General features: G+C 38.5%; 1 protein-coding gene across 5 annotated transcripts in view; it reads right to left on the bottom strand.

Annotated features, from left to right (window-relative positions):
• The window catches only part of ELMO1 (engulfment and cell motility 1), a 301,131-nt gene that overhangs the window by 144,153 nt on the left and 138,624 nt on the right, over positions 1–18,354 (bottom strand). For all 5 annotated transcript variants that reach the window (XM_058832447.1, XM_058832448.1, XM_058832449.1 and 2 more), the window contains 2 exons: positions 16,576–16,680; positions 3,556–3,664 (listed from right to left, as the gene is read on the bottom strand). In XM_058832447.1, coding sequence (XP_058688430.1) covers positions 3,556–3,664; positions 16,576–16,680 — 214 coding nt within the window. The remainder of the gene's footprint in view (positions 1–3,555; positions 3,665–16,575; positions 16,681–18,354) is intronic.

The following is an 18,354-nucleotide window of genomic DNA, read 5'->3' on the forward strand; positions in this document are numbered from 1 at the left end:
ACTACAATGTTTGCTAAGATGAGTGCCTGGGCAAGTACTCATTGAAGACATTCTTTTCAATGCCTTTTTAACAGCAACAGTCACACAAGATTAAAAGATTTATAGTTAAATATCCCACTCTTTTCTGAATCAGAAGTCTTAGTGCAGAGGCTTATGGATATGTTGCATTCTAGCTTCCATGTTACTAAAACACTACACCAACCTTCCTCTTAAGTTTTACCTCCTCTACTCTGCAAGTCCACCTCTGTAAAGCAGTTACCATATGCTCAACTCACAGCTTGCACTTGAGCTTTCTCTATTTACACAGGATCTAAACATACACTTAAACACTTCGCTGAAAAAGAGATGAATATTTGAGTCATGGACATTTTGGAATCAAAGTCAAAGAATTAAGAAGTCCAGAACTTGGATTTGTGGACATGAAAAAGTAGAATGGCATGCCTTTGACACTGTGTTGTGAGTCCTTGCTGGGATGAATGTGTGCTTGAGAGGACTGAAAAGAAATGGCAAAATGTCTTTTTGTTGCCCAAAGGTATTTAATACGGTGGAGCAAGGGGAATATAATCAGCATTAAAGTGCTCTTCATAAATAATGGACAATCTAGCAGCTTTTATCTACTCTGCACTTTAAAAAATGTTTTTACTGCTGAATATTTCATGACCAAAAGGTAATTTATTGTGGCTTTTAAATTATACAATTCAGAAACTGTTAGGGAAAAAAGTTCTCCGTTGCAATGCAATAATGGTGAGTTTTGAGAATCTGGAGAAACGTGGGCCACCTTAAATATATATTTTGAAACCTACCACATACAAACTAACAGGGCATCTTTGCCCTGAACTATAACCACTGATTTTTTAAGGTGTCCAATCCTATTCAGCAATACAGTGCTTAATCTCAAGTGATGCATAAACCTGAATGTACACTCTCCTGAGCTGTCAGTTCTACTCTGCATTTCTTATCAAAAGTTACTGCTGATCACAGGTCATTTAAGATGTGCATCTGTGACAGACATTTTAAAGAAATCTATTTTCTGCACATTATTTTAAAGGTATGTTTTATTACAGCCTTTTAAAATGACAATTAGAGTTCCACATAAACAAAACCATTAGGGAAGCACACTGGTGAACAGGTGAATTGTCAAGATGAGTTAGTGGTAACCTTAGCTCTGTCCCCTGTGAATATAAGACCACAACACAGACCTCCTGCTGCATCCAGAGACAGATGTTCTGTGGGTGTAGATCAGCATGACTTTACAGAAGTCAGTCATGCTACATCTGGTTTCTATCAACAGAAGCACCAGTGCACTTCTCCTTAGCATCATAACAATTACAACATCCCACACCTATAAATGACTGCCACGGGAGCCTACTGCAGCACACCAAGCATGCCACACGCTTTCAGCCTCAGTAACACCAAAACAAGGGGCTTCAGAACATTAGCAGGTAACATCCCTTAGCCAGAGATATCCTCAGGGATAACTCTTCAATTAAAGAAAACTTTTCAGTTTTCTTTCTAACCCCACACTTCTAAACCAGAGTTACTCTAACAAAAAAAGCAAAACAAAACAAAAAAAACAAACAAAAAAAAACAAACAGCCAAACCAACAAAACAAAAAAAAAACAAAAAAAAAATCACCAAAAACCTACAAACAACCCCCCACCAAACAACAAAGACCAAACAACCAACCCATAAACAAAACAAAAACCAGATTTTAAAATATTGCAATTGATTTTGTTTTCAAAACTAAGGTAGGATTATATATGGTAACTGAGCTCCGACCCCAAATCCTCTTATTTTATTCACAGTCCTCACTCAAAAAAAAAAAAAAAAAAAAAAAGATGAGGAAAGAGTAAAAACATCAAAGGACCTATCTGCAAAACTTAGAAGCAATCAGGACAAACAGTATCATACATAGCAAATCATCTACATTCAGCCCCCTGCATATACAGATGACAAACCTGTCTGTGGCAAAAAAAGGAAGTTTATTTATCGAATGAGTTATGACACTGCAAAGAGGAAATCTGAGACACCTGGCTAACCTCAAGATCAATCATCTTTCTTAGCAACAAATTCCAGTGAAAGTCCCATGGAGTGATGGGACATGCATTAAAACACCATGTACAAAGCTGTTCTTTGCATTTCAGATATTCTCCTGTGCATTTGTAAAAATAAAATTGATCTTTAGCACTTATTTCAAGCAGGCTTACAGCTTTGTTGCGATCATATGTCCCTCCTACATTTACCAGCAGAAAAATTCAGACAGATCTGTCATGCGTGATTTGGCATTAGACACCTCAACTGCAGCAGTAAGGTTATTTTAAAGAGTCGTGTCTGCTACAGTCTGAACCTTATACAACACACTATCATTGCCAAACATCTAAAATAGTCGCTAAACTCTTTATTTATAGACATAGTGAATGAGGTCCTTAATAACTCTGGTTTACTTAGGATAGTATTCAAAAGCCAATATTGTCTTATTTATCTGGGTCTGTCAAACACAAATATCAATTTGGAAGCTGCAAGAAATGCACAGGTTTTATCCTGGCCCATTGCACAGAGACAGATTTTTTTCTTTGGTCAATAAATTCTCTCAAGACATTAGATTTAAAAGCTTCAAGTGTATCAACAGCTAAATAATATTTTTAAAACAGCTTTTGATGCCTGTTGCAGAGCTAGTAGGAACAACAATATCTACGGGCTCTCTTGCTGCCTTTTACATTGCTCTTCTCTCATTACATTTCATGGACTTGGGTGTAAAGATAAAAGAAAAAGATCTTTATTAAGGAAAAAAGATTCAAAAGCAAGATGTGTCTGAGGGAAGCAAAGCATCTCAGTTGTGGCCCCTGCTTCTGCAAGGAGAAAATCAAACTTGCTGGTAAAGCTTGCCAAAACTGACTGCAGCTGGATCCAAAATATTATTGATGGGTAACTGAAATTTATACATATTGATAAACACCAACACCCTAGACTAATGAAGATACAGACATGCTCTTCTCTTTGATGGTATCTAACAATTTGTCAGGGGACTATAATTGAAGCCAAAGACAGCTTGTTTACCCTGAATTAAAATACAGGATTTAATATCACACTTTCAGAGTAATTTATATGTCTATCATCTGATATTTAGATGGAGCTTCAGATATCTAAGAGAAAATGGGATGTGTCAGTTCAGATGAGCAATCCCACAAAGAATGACCATGATACTTACAAAAAATCAACCTATGGACAAGGTTGTGGAATATAACAACCACCAAGCCTCCTACACCAAATCATCTGATGGGAAATGAACTCTCCTCTACAAATTATGCAACTGCCCTGCTTCTCATAGAAGACAGTCAAAAAACAGGTGCCCATTTCCCCTGTTCCACCCTCATCCCTGTGATGCCACAAACTAGTAAGAGAGAGAGAGTAAACAGGAGTAATCATTCCAAGCGCCAGAGTTCTGTGTGTAACTATACCAAGAAACGTTTCTTGGAAGAAAATCCTTGCATTGAAAAAACTCAGGTATCATTGAACTCACTCCACAGTTCCTAGAGATCAAACAGATAAACTTACGTAGCTCTCCTACTTTCAGAATTTCACACAGCATCTTTGTCAGCTCAATGCTGCTTCGGCCAAATGGGCACTCATGCTTGTCTTCTCGACTGCTGTTCTCCAGGACAATCTACAGGTGGAATCAAAATGGAAAATAATCAGTTTGAAGCACCCATGAATTGTGACACTGTTCTCCACATCCAACATTTACAAGACATACCAGGCTTAGTCTAGGAAACTGTATGGGCAATTTAGCAAAATGTATTTTCATAAACCTTACTCTCCCCACAGCTAAATGACCTATACCATTTATGTCATGGTTCCAAACTGAAAGAGAGTAGGTTTAGATGAGATATTAGGAAGAAACTCTTTCCTCTGAGGGTGGTGAGGCACTGGAACAGGTTGCTCAGAAAAGCTGTGGATGCCCCATCCCTAGAAGTGCTCAAGGCCAGGCTGGATAGGGCTTTGTGTAACCTGGTCAAGTAGAAGGTTTCCACCCTCATTTCCTGCCCTGAGGTTGGAACCAGATGATTTCTGAGGTCCCTTCCAAACCATTCCATGATTCTGAGGCAGTCAGCAATCTATAAGCAGTGCTGCTCCGTGACTGGCTGGGAAATGTTGCCATTGCTATGCAACGTTGCTGCTCTCCATCACCCTGACTTGGAAAAACTGAATTAGAAGCCAAAGAGAAAGAAATCATTTCATTTTAAATGTCCTGGTCAAAGGAAATGAGGAAAATTATTGATAGGCATGAACACACCTAGAAGGATCTATAAAAACAAATTGGGACAGAATTTTCATAGCTGGATTCAGTCTTCAAAGTAGGCTCAAGTGATAAAATCAAACAGCTCACAAAGGAAGAAAATGTCCACATTTTCTCTATCATGAAAATAATTTTTGCTTATATGCAAAACGTTTCAGGGAGCTATCACTCTTGTATCAAGCCCATGAATGCTGCAGACATGACTGAAGGAGAGCCTTTGCATTCTCTATTGAGTGACACTGTAAAATAAATGGGAAAAAAATCCTTCCACATTTTTATATCTATTAAGTTCTGCCATATTGATACAGTTGAGATAAAGTTTTCCTTGGCACTAAAACTAAATAAGAAATGAAAAGTTATAAAAATACTATAGATTTCACTGAAGCAGTGAGCCTGAAAAAAGAGTAAAACAGGGTCTGGAAAAAAATGAAATGGTCAAAACAAATTTGCAGTAAGAATTGTCTTTGCAGAACAAACTTTGCCACTTTACAAAAAGAAAACCTCATCCTAAACAGCTGCTGCATAGCCTAGGGATGAGGGACAGAAGAAGAAAATGAATTTCATAGGTAAGAGATTTTGCCAAGCACCAGAGAATCCCAGAGGATCTCTAAATTTTTCTCACAAACAGGTGTTTAGACATTGCTCTCTGCTTTGCATTCCTCCTGTCTTCTTAGCTCCCACCTCCATCATGGTTTTTGTTTGGCTTTCTTTGTTGTTTGTGGATTTGTTTGTGGTCTTTACTTGTTTGTTTTAAATCCTTCTATTTTTACAGCTTCACAAAGGGCCTCAAGGCTGGAATTTCACCCAAAATCAGGAGGAAAGGTGGTTTTGACTTTTTAGGTCTAGAAGCCTTTCCTGTGAAGCGGGTACAAGTGGGAAAAGAGTGCAAACCCTAAGGTAAGCAGGAAAGTCATGTGGTTCATGCAGCGTGCCAAAGTATCTTCAAAAAGCATCTATTTTAATCCTGCAGTACAAAGAGCAGCCTCTAGCTGCTCCCAACCCATCACCCAGGGATGTAAAAGGATGGATGCTCTCTGTGTTATGAGAAAGCATGATCTCTTGGTTTTGTTTTCCAGTGCTGCTGATGTTTCCTTTGACTCCTTACACCTCCCACAGAAGCTTAGAAAGTCATTAGGGATGTGATATATACTTTATCAGCACGAATCTTTGCTGGCCTTTTCCAATAGTACAACGTCATGTTCCAGAATCTGCCAAGAGGACTTTTTCTTTCTAAAAGTCTGGTTTAAATGGAATGTAATTGCTCCATGTCATCTCTGGGTAACAGTAAATCAGAGAAACACCCCTGCTATTTTTGTTTTACGTTGCTGCAGCCGTTGTTCAAGGAACATGTGAATATGACTTTATATTCTGGATGAGTCATACTGCTTCAGTCTCTCTCATGGAGGATAGTGCTACAGTTCTACACACCCAAAAGCAGAAGCAATGATAGAGTAGCACCAGCACAATAGAAAGCTGTGTGTCTCAATACCTCCCTAAGATTACTTGTCTCATTCTTTTTATTATCCTGTTTTATCTCTCACATAATAAAACATAAAATCTGCATACTGGAGCGGGGGGTTGCTTCAACACAGATTTAGATACAGCAGAGAAACACTGGTAATAAAATCAATGGAGAGGCAAATTGAAAGGGCAAGGGGGAGGGAGAGGGAAGCATCAGGATGCATTCCTGCTCACTTCTGGCAAATGCACTTTGTTGAGTCTCACATTAACCCGACATATTAACATTTCATGAGCACATAAATATTTAATGGAGGCACCATATATGCATATAATGTAAGACAGAATTACAGCAATCAATAAGAATGCCAGAGAAATAGTTAAGGCACTGTGTATTGCTATACAGCAAATTAAATGGCAATTTGAGTAATCAATATGTAAAGCAGTCTTGAAATGATCCTTAGACACACTCTCTCTACAAGCATCAGGTTTTTTAGCACTTGCTGTACAAAATAAAGCAGGGCTGCCATGTTACATTTCTTTAAGAAAGGAAGATGGACTGCCCTTTGCTGCATCTAAATATCTGTAAGCAAATTTGACAGATATGGATCTTCTGCAAGAAACAGCAACAGTAAAAAGGGAAAGAAAAAAAATGGTTCTTATAAATATGCAAAGAGAAATCATTCCTACTCTTGGCAACAGATTTACAACATTCATTATTATATTTGTAATACTCTTCTCACGACTTCACGACTCATATCCTGTTCCAAAGTAAAATGCTATAAATAGAGCTGATAAGGGCATGGTTTTAATGTTATTTCCTTTATCACTCTGGTTACAGAGGAGAAATAAGCAGGGAATGGACACATTCACTTCATAAACTGGTGAAAACAATAGCATGAAAAGAAATATAACACACAGCTCAAGACAGAAAATACTTTTTTTTATCTATAGAGCATACTCCTGGCTTGAGTCACGTTTTTATCACAACAGTTATTTTACCACTGCAAGGAAAGTAGTGAGGAAGTTGCAAGCCCACACAACCTTCCTCTAAAGAGAGGTCTATCATTAATGCTCATTAAGTGCTCCACCCTATTATCTTCCTCCTCCTCCCCATCAAAAATCCACAGTGAGTTGCAGATCCACCAGACATTCACAATCAGCAGCTACAGTGCTTAAATTTTGCTTGGGGAGAACAAAGCAGAGCCTGTGGAAATTGCAGTAGAATTCCCGGCACCATAGAATTGCAGAATCATTTAGGCTGGAAGAGACATTTAACATCATCCAATCCAACCATTTACCCAACATTGCTAAGTTCACCATTAACTAAGCCATGTCTCTAAGTGCCTATATCTATGTGTCTTTTAAATCCCACCAGGGATGGTAGCTCAATCACTCCCCACTCCCCAGGGCAGACTGTTCCAATTGTTGACAACCTTTTCCACGAAGAAATTTTTCCTAGTATCCAACTTAAACCTCCTCCAACACAGCCTGAGGCCGTTTCCTCTTGTCCAGTTGTTTCTTCTTTGGGAGAGGAGAACAATTCCTACCTTGCTACAACCTCCTTTCAGGGAATTGTAGAGAGTGTTAAGGTCTCCCCTGAGCTTCCTTTTCTCCAGGTTAAACATCCCCAGCTCCCTCAGCTGCTCCTCATAGATCTTGTGCTCCGGACCCCTCCCCAGCTCCATTGCCCTTCTCTTGGCACGTTCCAGCACCTCAATGTCCTTCTTGTAGTGAAGGGCTCAAACCAAACACAGGATTCAAGGTGTGCCCTCACCACTGTTGAGTACAGGGTGATAATCACTGTCCTGGCCACAGTGTTGCTGATCCAAGCCAGGATTTTATTGGCCTTTTTGGCCACCTGGGTACACTGCTGGCGCATATCCCATCTTGTTTCAGTACTTTCTTGAAACTCTTTTACTTGGCTGCCCTTTATTCTGATACTACAAATCTATTTCTGCCAGTTTTTCTTGTCTTCAGTCCTTGTGAAGTTACAGAATTGGGTAGGACAAATAAGGAAATGTAGCTTATAATACACTGGATGTTATAAAGTTAAAAACCAAAATGAGCTCACAATACAGGAGTATTAAATTCTGCAGATGTTCTTCTCCTTCTCTTGTGTCTCTGATCAATACTGCCCATTACCATGAAGGAGAAAAAGAATCCTCCATAATGTGTAGTGTTCAACAACAACGTATATTTTTTCTTTAGAGAAAAGCAAAAAAGTCCAGACAAAAATCTCAAAAGAAAAACAAAAGAAAATTACCAAGAGAGGGCAGACAGGAAAAGCCTTAGTGATGTTGTTTATAAAAATGAACAAGAACAAAACAATAGCAGCTCAGAAAATTGAAGGAAAAAAAAGATAAAGTGAGAGAAGCATAGAATGAGAAGAAAATGAATGAGATTAATTGACTAGCACAGAGGAGAAAGGAAGAAGTTTAAAAATGTTTTCTAAAAATGTAGGGAGGTGAAATTTTTAGGAAATCACTGTTATCCATTTTCTTGACAGTTCTACAAATGCAAATCTATAGCCTGTTAAGGCATGAGATTTGACAGTATTTGTAGTAGAATACAGTTCTGTATAGTTATTATTTTTTAAATTCTCTACTATATATGCCCATCAATATATGTAAGCAAATCCAGCTGCTGTCCAGTCACAAGTGGCGTACCCCAAGGATCAGTATTGAGCCTAGTCCTGTTTAACATCACTGTCAATGATTTGGATGAGGGGATTGGGTGCCCCTTCAGTCAGCTCACAGGTGATGCCAAAGTGGATGGGAGTGCTGATCTACTGGAGGGTGAGAAGGCTCTGCAGAAGGGTTTGACAGACTGGGTGGATGGGATGAGGAAAACTGTATGAGGTTTAACAAGATACCTACCAGTGGCCTGGCCATAAAATAAATATAAAAATTTGGTTCTAAACCTAATTTTAAAAAATCCAAACTTATAATAAATACAATAAATATTTAAAATTTAAATATGCAGAATAAATAAATAAAAACATAAAAAGTTATTTTTTTATTTAAAATAAAATTAATTTAATTATCATGCCAAGACCACAGAGGAATAATGCAAACTCCCCAGCAGCAAAAAAAATCCTTACAAGACACCAATCTCAGAATCAAAAAGATTTTCTAAATGTATGGCAGTGATTTTCCATTGAATTATTCATTGAGTCTGTCACTACCTCAGGAGCCCAGAATAGACCCTCAGGAAGACAGTGGACTAAGTGAAGGATTTTCCACACTTGACTACCGTGGGTTTTAAAGTCTGCATCAGCTTCAGTAGTGCAGCTTATACCTGCAACTAAGAGTTAATGACAGACAAAAGGTAAAATTTTGAAGACAGCTTCCTCGTCAGCTTCAGAAGCTTCCTGGTCAAAATCCAGGAGGCTGAAACCACCAGACAGAAACATTTCTTCTTCACTGGGAAGAAATATCGACTTAGCCAGTCCCTTAATCCTTCACATTAAAGATGAAATTGTCTCAAAGCATATTGCCCATGGCAACTGCAGATGTAATTCTCAGACTCCTGAGCCAAAATCAGAGCTTGGCAATGAAATAGAGATTCATTGTGATTAGGAAATAAATACAGAACTGAAAGAAAGGCAAGATCCACTGTAGCTGCATTAATACTTCTAATAAGTCTCAGAGCAGGCAATTCAACGAATATTGCTGCACTATTAAAAAGGAGCATTTCCACAGACCAATTTTGTAAAATGATTCTGTCTTAATAGAGAAGAAGCTTTTTAGCAGTCTGCTTCAGGTTAATATCAAGAGGTTCAGAGAGCTAGTTAGTAGAGATCATAAAAACCTCCTTAGACCCAAAATGAAAGGTCAAGAAGCATTTAAATATACAGAAATTGAAGAGATTCTCTTCCTTTTCTTGACACTGCTTTTCTTTTTCCTAAGCCTCCTTATCACACAGGGTAGGCTTCACCATTCCCTCTTCATTTAGGTGCTTTAGGTAACTCTAAGAAGGAAATCTTTAAGATAGGCTTCCTGAGAAGGGAAAGAGACTCTACTGCAGACAGACTCAGTTTCTGTTCATCCTCATCACCTGCTTTGCTTTTTTCCTAAGGTAGCTTGTCATTTGCTTTAGCATCAGTCTTCTGCCAACATCTTCCACTCTGCACTGTCCCCTCTGATGCTGTATTTTTAATTTCCTATGCTTCCTCTCTCCTTTATCTCACTCTTCCTTGACATTCCTGAGTCATTACAGAAAATTCTCATGGCAAAGCTAAAAGAAAGCAACAGTTATGTCTGCCTGCCTCTGGAAGACACTAGAATTTCAATTTAAACAAAGATCTGAAAGAAAAGTTGAGACCTTTTACAGATATTGAAAAATAAGAAAGGAGACACTGATATGAGATGGCTGAATAGTTCCAAAAGTTGGGTTTTTTTCTGGAAAATTATGATGAAGTTACACTTTTCAAACAAATGTAGTGCCAAACTATCTCAAATATGCATGGTTCTGGAGGTGCTCACCTAGCAATAAATTTTCATTCTCACACAAACACCTTAGGCATGAAGCATGACTGTAATTTTTATTTTCTATCTAAAGATAAACGCAGTGGTTTGTCTTTTATCTTCTTTCTTTGCAAAAGAATCTTCTTCTCTCTGTGAAGAACCAACCAAATAATCATAAAGTGTGGTGGTAAGGCCCAAGATGAGGAGGCTCTGTTGTGCTGTCATCTTCAGAAGCAGCACCAGAACGTGCTCTTCACTTTGCACAGTCACAGGTATGTGAGAGGGATTTGGCAGTGAACTGGTCCAGTTTTATAGCTACCAGTCAGGTATTCCTCTCCCTCCATGCCCCCCACACATGTAAAAAGGCAATGCTTTTCCTGCAGTTCTCTTCTGGCTCACCAATGGCAGAGGTGGAAGGCAGAAATCTGCAGTATCTGCAGAATATAGCAAGCTTTTGAATTTTCTTTTCTTTCATAATGTAAAACAGGCCCTGTGGGTGCCCTAATGTTATTGCGGTGTGGCTATGTGAGAAAAACATCAATTTTTATAGCACATCAATGAGCCTGGCAGGCAGAGGCACATCACAAATGCTCTGGACATGCAGTAAATGGGAAAAGCTGTGACAATCAAGAGTGAGTTTTCTCTCCTCATATGCATACTCAGCTGTTCAGGTGGAGGGACTGTGGCTCCACAAAAACTAACCCAATCCTTGTATGCTACTGCTACATGTATGCTACAACCCATGGTGTGATTCAAAACCTTTTGAAGACAGTTGCTAGGCCTGCAACAATTTCTGGGCCCTTTGGATCAGGATGTCATTTAGACAACAGCTTCCATAAACCTGAGAAAGTTTAGGTGTGCTATGAATGATGGAAAGTGATCTGAACCCACGCAGGACCATAAGATGCCACGTGTATCCCCCTGCACATTCCACACAGGGCTGTGCTGAGAGTGCCGTGACTCTCTTATGATTCTCTTCCTCAGTGCTAATTTTGTGGTTATGCTGCAATCAGCCACTCCAGGATTTCACACAGTTAACTGCAGAGGGACCCATCTCAATCCCCCTCAGTGATGGAGGCGCTCAGGGTTGTTATGTAAAGGAGGAACACTGTGTGATGTTTGGGAAAAAACAAAACACAGGCAGAAAGAGAGATATGCGAGTGGAAGGTAAGAACAGAGAACGGAAAGCTTGGCAGACAAAAGACAAGAACATGTCTTATAAGCTGGGAACCTGGCATAGGCAATTAGGTCTCTTAAAAAATGGCATCCATTCATGAGACTCACCAGGAAGACCCATGTGAGAAAACCTCACTTTTCTCTCTACCTTCTACAGAAAAAAAAAATAAGTTACATCTCTTTTCCTACCATTCCTGGGAGGGGAAGAAAGCATGGCAGAAATCAAGCTCAATTTTATTTCAGAAAATGCTGAAATTATATGTTGGACTCCTCATAGCTGATCAGGAGAGAGTGAGTAGGCACGAGGAGACTTTGTGAATTGACGGAAGGATGTGTAGGCAGCCTCCTATACAACAACTGCATGGGTTAGAAAGTATATGGCAGACAGTCTGACTGTGACTCAACCCATTTAAGTTCTGAAAGGTCTCTGCAGGATGCCAGCAATCTTCCTGCCTGCATCACTGGCACTTGAAAACAGCACCTGCTCTTCCTCTCTGACTTCTGAAAGCTTCAAATGCAAAAGAGCTCCCTCCTCAGCCTCCCCAAATGTTGCTGCTGGGGAAGGAGTGTCCCTGTATTACAACTGTGTGAATAACCAAATTACCAGCTCAGCAAATTCGGGGGAAGGGGGATTTTCTAATACTAACCATAAACCAAGTCAGCTTCTAATTTTCAGGTAATCAAAGTAATTCTTGGTGCAACCAAAGTGCACGTGTAGGGTTTTTGGTTTGTTTTTTTTTTTTTTTAATTTGGAACATTGTAATAACTTTTAAAATTTGTTTTAAATGCAAAACCAGAAAATCTAAGGGCATACCACTAAGTATCTTGCACATCACTCACAAAAATTTAGTAGTATTGGATCCATTATAAAATGGAACCAATTTTCAGCATGGATTTAAACACTGCTTTCCTGCCCCAGCGATAATCTTTCATAAGGGAAATCTTACATTAAATATCAAACAAATATTTGAACAAAACAGAGAAAAGCTACTTAGGATTTAGTAGGAAAACAGGTAAAATTTCTTTTCTGCAGATGAGACTTGAATTTCAGGCTAGAGTAAAATGATATTTTTTCCTACAGATGAAGAGCCTGATAATCTAATAAAGGGCAAAGAACTTGACATAAACTTAGGCAGCCAACTGGACAGAACCCAAAACAGGTGACCAGCCAATATTCAGACCTAAAGCTGCTGTTTTTATTTACATTTTCTGCCTGAAGCATCAATCCCTTGTGCTTAAACAAAATGATGAGACACAGTATGTGTCTTCTCAAGGCAGAATCTGACCCCAAAGCAGCAGTGAATCCTGCTAGAATATAGTTGATCAGAAACAGAAGAAAAATACAGATAAGCCACCAATTTGTCAAAACCAAATTCATTAGAATGAGAAAGGTTTTTCTACAGACCCTCTTTACACTCAGAAAAATTAAAAGGCACACTGCTACAAGTTACCAGTAAGAAAAATTTCAAGATGTCTGTACTGAATAAAGTCTGTCTTCAGTGGTAACTTATAATTTTAATTTTAAAATTAGTAGAATGTGAAGCTGAAGAAGTTTTGGAAAGAAATAAATTGAAAGTGAGGGAACACATGACTTGTCTGCTACAAAAGAACAAAAAAATTATCTGTCACAAAGCTTTATTCCAATCATTTTCTTCTCTGTTAAATTTAATTATACACTCTAGCTGTCCTATAATTATGGAGCTTGGGAAGCTGCCAATTATTTTCTGTGGAAAATTTTAAAATTTCTTGCAGAAATTCAACATTACTTCCATCAATGCATTCCACATACTATGTCATCACCTTTTAAAAGCCAAGCCTCTGATGATAGTGATTGATTATTTAAGTGCAACATGAAAAAAACCCCAGTGTATATCAGTCACTGATAGCACCAGACAATTAATTAAAGAGAAAGAAAAGATAACAGGAAACTAATTCAATAGGACATTTTTTAAAAAAACAAATGATAACTAACAACACCACACAGTTAAAGAAAATGTTTGTTTTTTTCCCATTCACTAAACAACCTTTCTGCTGGAGGCTCCAGTCATCTTGTATGGCAAATGAAACCCTAGGATTCAAAATCTGTTAACTCAAAGTTTGTATAAACACTGCGTTTATCTGAAAGAAGACAGCAAGTAAAAAAAAATATATATTACTGCAATTTCAGGAAATAGTATACAATGGGGAAAAGGTGAATGAAAGAAATGATTGTGGGGAGGTAGATAAAAAAATAAAATGGGGGAAAGTGTGTTTATGTTTGTTTCCTCCTTCACTGTGCAACACCCATGTTTTCACCCTGAAATTCCTTTTGCTTTCCAGATGCAGAGTTACCCATCTGCTGCAGTGCCTTTACACCCATGTTCTTTAACAAATTGCAATTGTATTTACTCTTCCTACTTTGGTGTGCTAAAGTGCATTAGTTCTCTACTGGCCTTTGAAGCCCCACTGCCAGCCCCCAAAAGGGCACTTCAGTTTCAGACATCCTTCCTACCTAACTATTCTATTTATTATGCAAGTTACTTCTAAGCAGAATCTCCTTAAGAGAGGCAGAACAGGAATAGAAAAGGGAAGAGATTACTTATTGACTGTATTCTCTTCTAACTTCTGCTTATCAATTATTTTCATTAATAGAAGAACTAAGGGTCATGCAGCTGGGGCATCCTAAGAGTCACAGGTCAGACTGCAGGGAATTGTGCTGCCCATTAAAATGCAGCACTGACAATACACTCACTGAAACCATTATGCCTTCCTGATAGTGTCTCTGCTTAATACATTGCATTCTATCAGGGAAAACTTCAGCTATCCCAAGTTAGTTTCAAACCAGCTCTGATTTTCAGCTTCAATTTCTAATTACTGCATAGAAGAGATAGTATCTGGGGCTTAGGAATTAACCCCTGGGCACAGGAATCAATTGCATTGCAAAGAGCCAAGTTGAAAATAATCTCTCCTCCTAGGAACCAAACTATTTCCTAGTAACAATAAAAGGAGAAAAGCTCCTGTCCAACAAATTTTTCAGGATGCAAGGTACAGCTGACTGTATAGCTAACAATTTCTTGTGGAAACTTTAGCTTGGCTGCAGGAGGAATTTTATTAGAGTACAGGAGTAGAAATGCATCGGAAAAAATAAGCAAGGTCAACAGGCTGTACAAGTAGAGCAAATTGGCATTGTGGGAGCTTTGGGAGCCCAAGGCCATGAAGGAAAGGTAATGTTAGACGTGAAATAAGGAACTCGAAAAAGGAACAGACATGTCAGGGCCCACAGGAAACAACTGTACACCAGCTAGCAAGTCAAGGAGATGAAGAGATAGAAAGTAGGTGTCTTTTGCAATTAAAGACTATCAACACTGTAGGAGCTGCACAACACCATCATCTGAGGTGTTCCTACCGCGCCAGCAATGCTGTATAAACACTAAGTAGAACTCCTCAGAGTGGTGGATAGACTAACACACTCCCAAAGCACATTTACAGTCCCCAAAGCAGCTTTAGGCAAGCAATTGAATCTGAGAGTGCCTCCGCAAGGCACTTCTAGTGGATGTGTGCTCTTTCTCAGGAGGGAAATACATGAGGAACACAGGCACTCTCCTAACGGGAACCACACAGGAATAAAAACAGGAAGCTCAAAACAACAAAAACTCTCATCAAAAAATACTGCATTATAGAAACAGGGATGAGCCAGCAGCAAAATCCTTTCCAAAAAGTGGCTAATTACGTGCTTCACTGAATCCAATTTTTAAGACAGCATTTGCAACATGAACATGAAAAAATATGAAAAAATGAGAGATGTCAATGAAAGCTCTATTGCAACAGAATTTTTGTCCAGTTTCAAATTTTGCAGACTTCTTTAAAATGCTTCTAACCCATCTGGAAGCACTGACTGCCTCTAATTCTCTAAACTTATAATTTTCAGAAGTATGAAGTATCACAATCCAGATCTTACCAATTTTTAATGAGAAACAGTAAGTAATTCTCTTTTAATAAATAAAAATGCTATTCCGCATAGTTTATCCAGAAAACATGCTCTTTGTTCATTACCTGATATAGCCCTTCACTTCAGGGATTTATAGGGATTGATAAATGCTGTTATAATGGACACTACCACAGTGTCGTTTCAAAGAGTTATTGCTAGATTCAGAGAGAGGAGAAAGATCCATTTAAAGAGCAAATCCTCCAATCTCATCATCTGGTATTATGTCCATAGATATCAGCAGGCCCTTTGCAAACCTATTAGAGCTTTGACATAATTTACTTCAAACAGAAAACAGATGATAATGTATATTAAAAGATCATTCTCGACTTCTAGTGGAAAAGATTGTTGTGTCTACTGTTTTCTTGCTGTAAACAAACTTCTTTAAGCAGGTTTGCATGAGCATTTTTCTTGGGGAATTAAACCATCCTTATGAACTCTAAACACTGACTTTCGGGATTATCCTCCACTCCTATCTGTGCTTGTTCAGTTTATGCTTGGCAAGCAATTGATTTCAATAAAGTTCAGGAGAAGTGGTTCTCTTCAGAGGCAGGTATTATTCAGCTGCATGCCTCTTCTTGTAGGGATGTAACACATAACCTGTTCCAACTACCTTTGAAATAACCTTGAAATAATGTAGGAAGTGGAGTGGGCAGGGGGTAGGAAAGAGTTATACAAGTGAATCAGGATTCTTTGTATGTATTTTACTCAAAGCTTGACCTCTCCTACAGCAGTAGTTTTAGTGGAAGCGTCTTAACTCTCAGTACCCTGCCAACTCAGTCACCTCTCAAGTTATCTGATCTTCAAAGCCTCCTTTCCACAAAAAAAATGCTGTCAGTTTTTGGAACTGTAGTCTTGAAGCAGGTCAGAGAATTCTGCATAATTACCCCTTTCTGATTTTATGGTCATCCATTATGCATCTGACAAAGGCACAGGTTCATTACTCTTCTCTTTGCAGGCCTAAGCAAAAAGAAGTACTTGCAAAAAGTAGTATCTAGAATATTTGACTCAGCAATGACAGACAAGTCACCCGTACAGCTTTCACCCAGAGCTTTTACAGACTTATGTCATGTTTTAGTGGTTTGTCTTCCTGGAGTTTGTTGTTAATGACATCAGGATTTTGAACCTCCCCTTCAAAGTCAACTGCAAACAGGACCTAATCATTGCAAACAGGCGACTGCAAAGATCTCCATGACAAGAGGAAGCCTTACCCGAATATAAGCATCCTGGTGATGTTTAGCAAAGTACAGCATGTTGTCGAGGGCCAGCATTCCAGGAGGGGTCTGTGTGAAATCCATTGCTGGATTTACATGATTCTGCAAAAAGAGAGCGAGATCAGTCAATGAGCACCTTTACAAAAGCTGTCCATTTCCTAGTGTTGATGAGCACCATATTAGCATGCCATGTCAGAAAACTTTCAGCAACAGAGCTCCTTTTGCTGAGCAAAAAACCCTTAATAAGGAGGTGACCTGTGTCTTGAAAAACTCTAAAACCAAATGTTGACACTATGAGGTTGGCATGTCAGTAATTCACCTCTGCAGCTAGGGAATGGAATTTCCCAAAGGTTGAATGCTTTAAAAGCACAGACCCCCATGTTGTTCATGGCAGATAGACTCCTTGGTGGTACTACAGACTAGAAGTAAATGAAAATACAGATAATTGATCCAACAGGCACAAAAACACCTATTTATACAACTGTTATGGGACAATCCCAAATAAACCACAAAAAAAAACCAGAAAAAAACCCACCAGACTAAATAGATGTATTAAATCTATTGGATCTTGGGGACTCCTGAACACAAAGAGCCTCAGATAAAATTTTATATGGAAAGAAACAGATTCATCTTGTGGAATTCAGGTTCATTTTTTGTTACCTGCTGAACCTGTGAATTTCACCTATAGAATTAATGAATAAACATACCATCTATAACTAGAACCCATTAGCTTCCACATGCACATACATATTTCAGATGTTCAGTTTCACACACTACATGAAAAACTACAGGTGCCCAAAATATTCATTAATTCAGCTAATTTTTTGATTGGATGGAATAAAATGTACCTTTGAATAAGCTTCATGTAGTTCATGGTTTAGACATGAAAATTTGCCTGGCTACACAAAAGAAGCTGCTCAGAAGTCCCAAGAATGTCCATCGAAAAATGCCTCCCTTCTGCTATGTTCTTTTTATCAGTATCACCTTTGCAATGTCTCCTTCTCCACTCATCATTCTGACACAGAAAGATATCCCTAGCTCCTCTGCAATGTCATCTCTATTCTGCAAGACCCAGCTGACAGGGTCTTTAAAAGTGCATTTACTACCAGAAAACTGGCAAAGATCAGCACAGATTTCTTCAATTACTCTGTTCCTGCAGTGTGCTCAGGGTATGATCCACCCATTTCACTGATAAAAGCATGAGTTTTACTACTTTTCCTTCTGCTGAGTCTGTCAGGCCATTAAGTGATAGAAATGAGTGATTCTACTTTTTTTGCTCATTTTAGCTTCAGATGTATCATACGTTGGCTTTAGCCAGTCAATAATTCACAGTCACATAAAAGATTAAAAATAGTAGAAAGCTAAATTTATACATTAAGATGCCTGCTGCAACTTCTAAAGTAGACAAATATATTAGTCTGATGGTGGCATGCAGAACCTGTTGGTTCTACATTTCCAGATTAGAGCTACTGGTGTACGAGCAAAACAATCACAGGCTAAGTAGGGGATCAAGAGGATGCGTGGAACCCAAGATTTTATATATAAATATATCTATATAATTAGTATTTCAGAAGAGTAGTTGTAGTTTAGGAAGGGAAAACAATGTTTTACTGAGTTGTAAGTTCCAGAAGCTCCCCTTTAGACTTTTTTTTTTCCACTTTCATCTGCTCATCTGAATGACAGACAATAGCCTTTCATGGCTATTTCCCCCAACTCAACCTTTCATCTTCCACACTGATGTATTTATTAGTCAGAACATTTAAAATCAGTACAAAA

This window comes from Poecile atricapillus, chromosome 2, assembly GCF_030490865.1.
Source record: "Poecile atricapillus isolate bPoeAtr1 chromosome 2, bPoeAtr1.hap1, whole genome shotgun sequence".
Lineage (NCBI taxonomy): Eukaryota > Metazoa > Chordata > Aves > Passeriformes > Paridae > Poecile > Poecile atricapillus.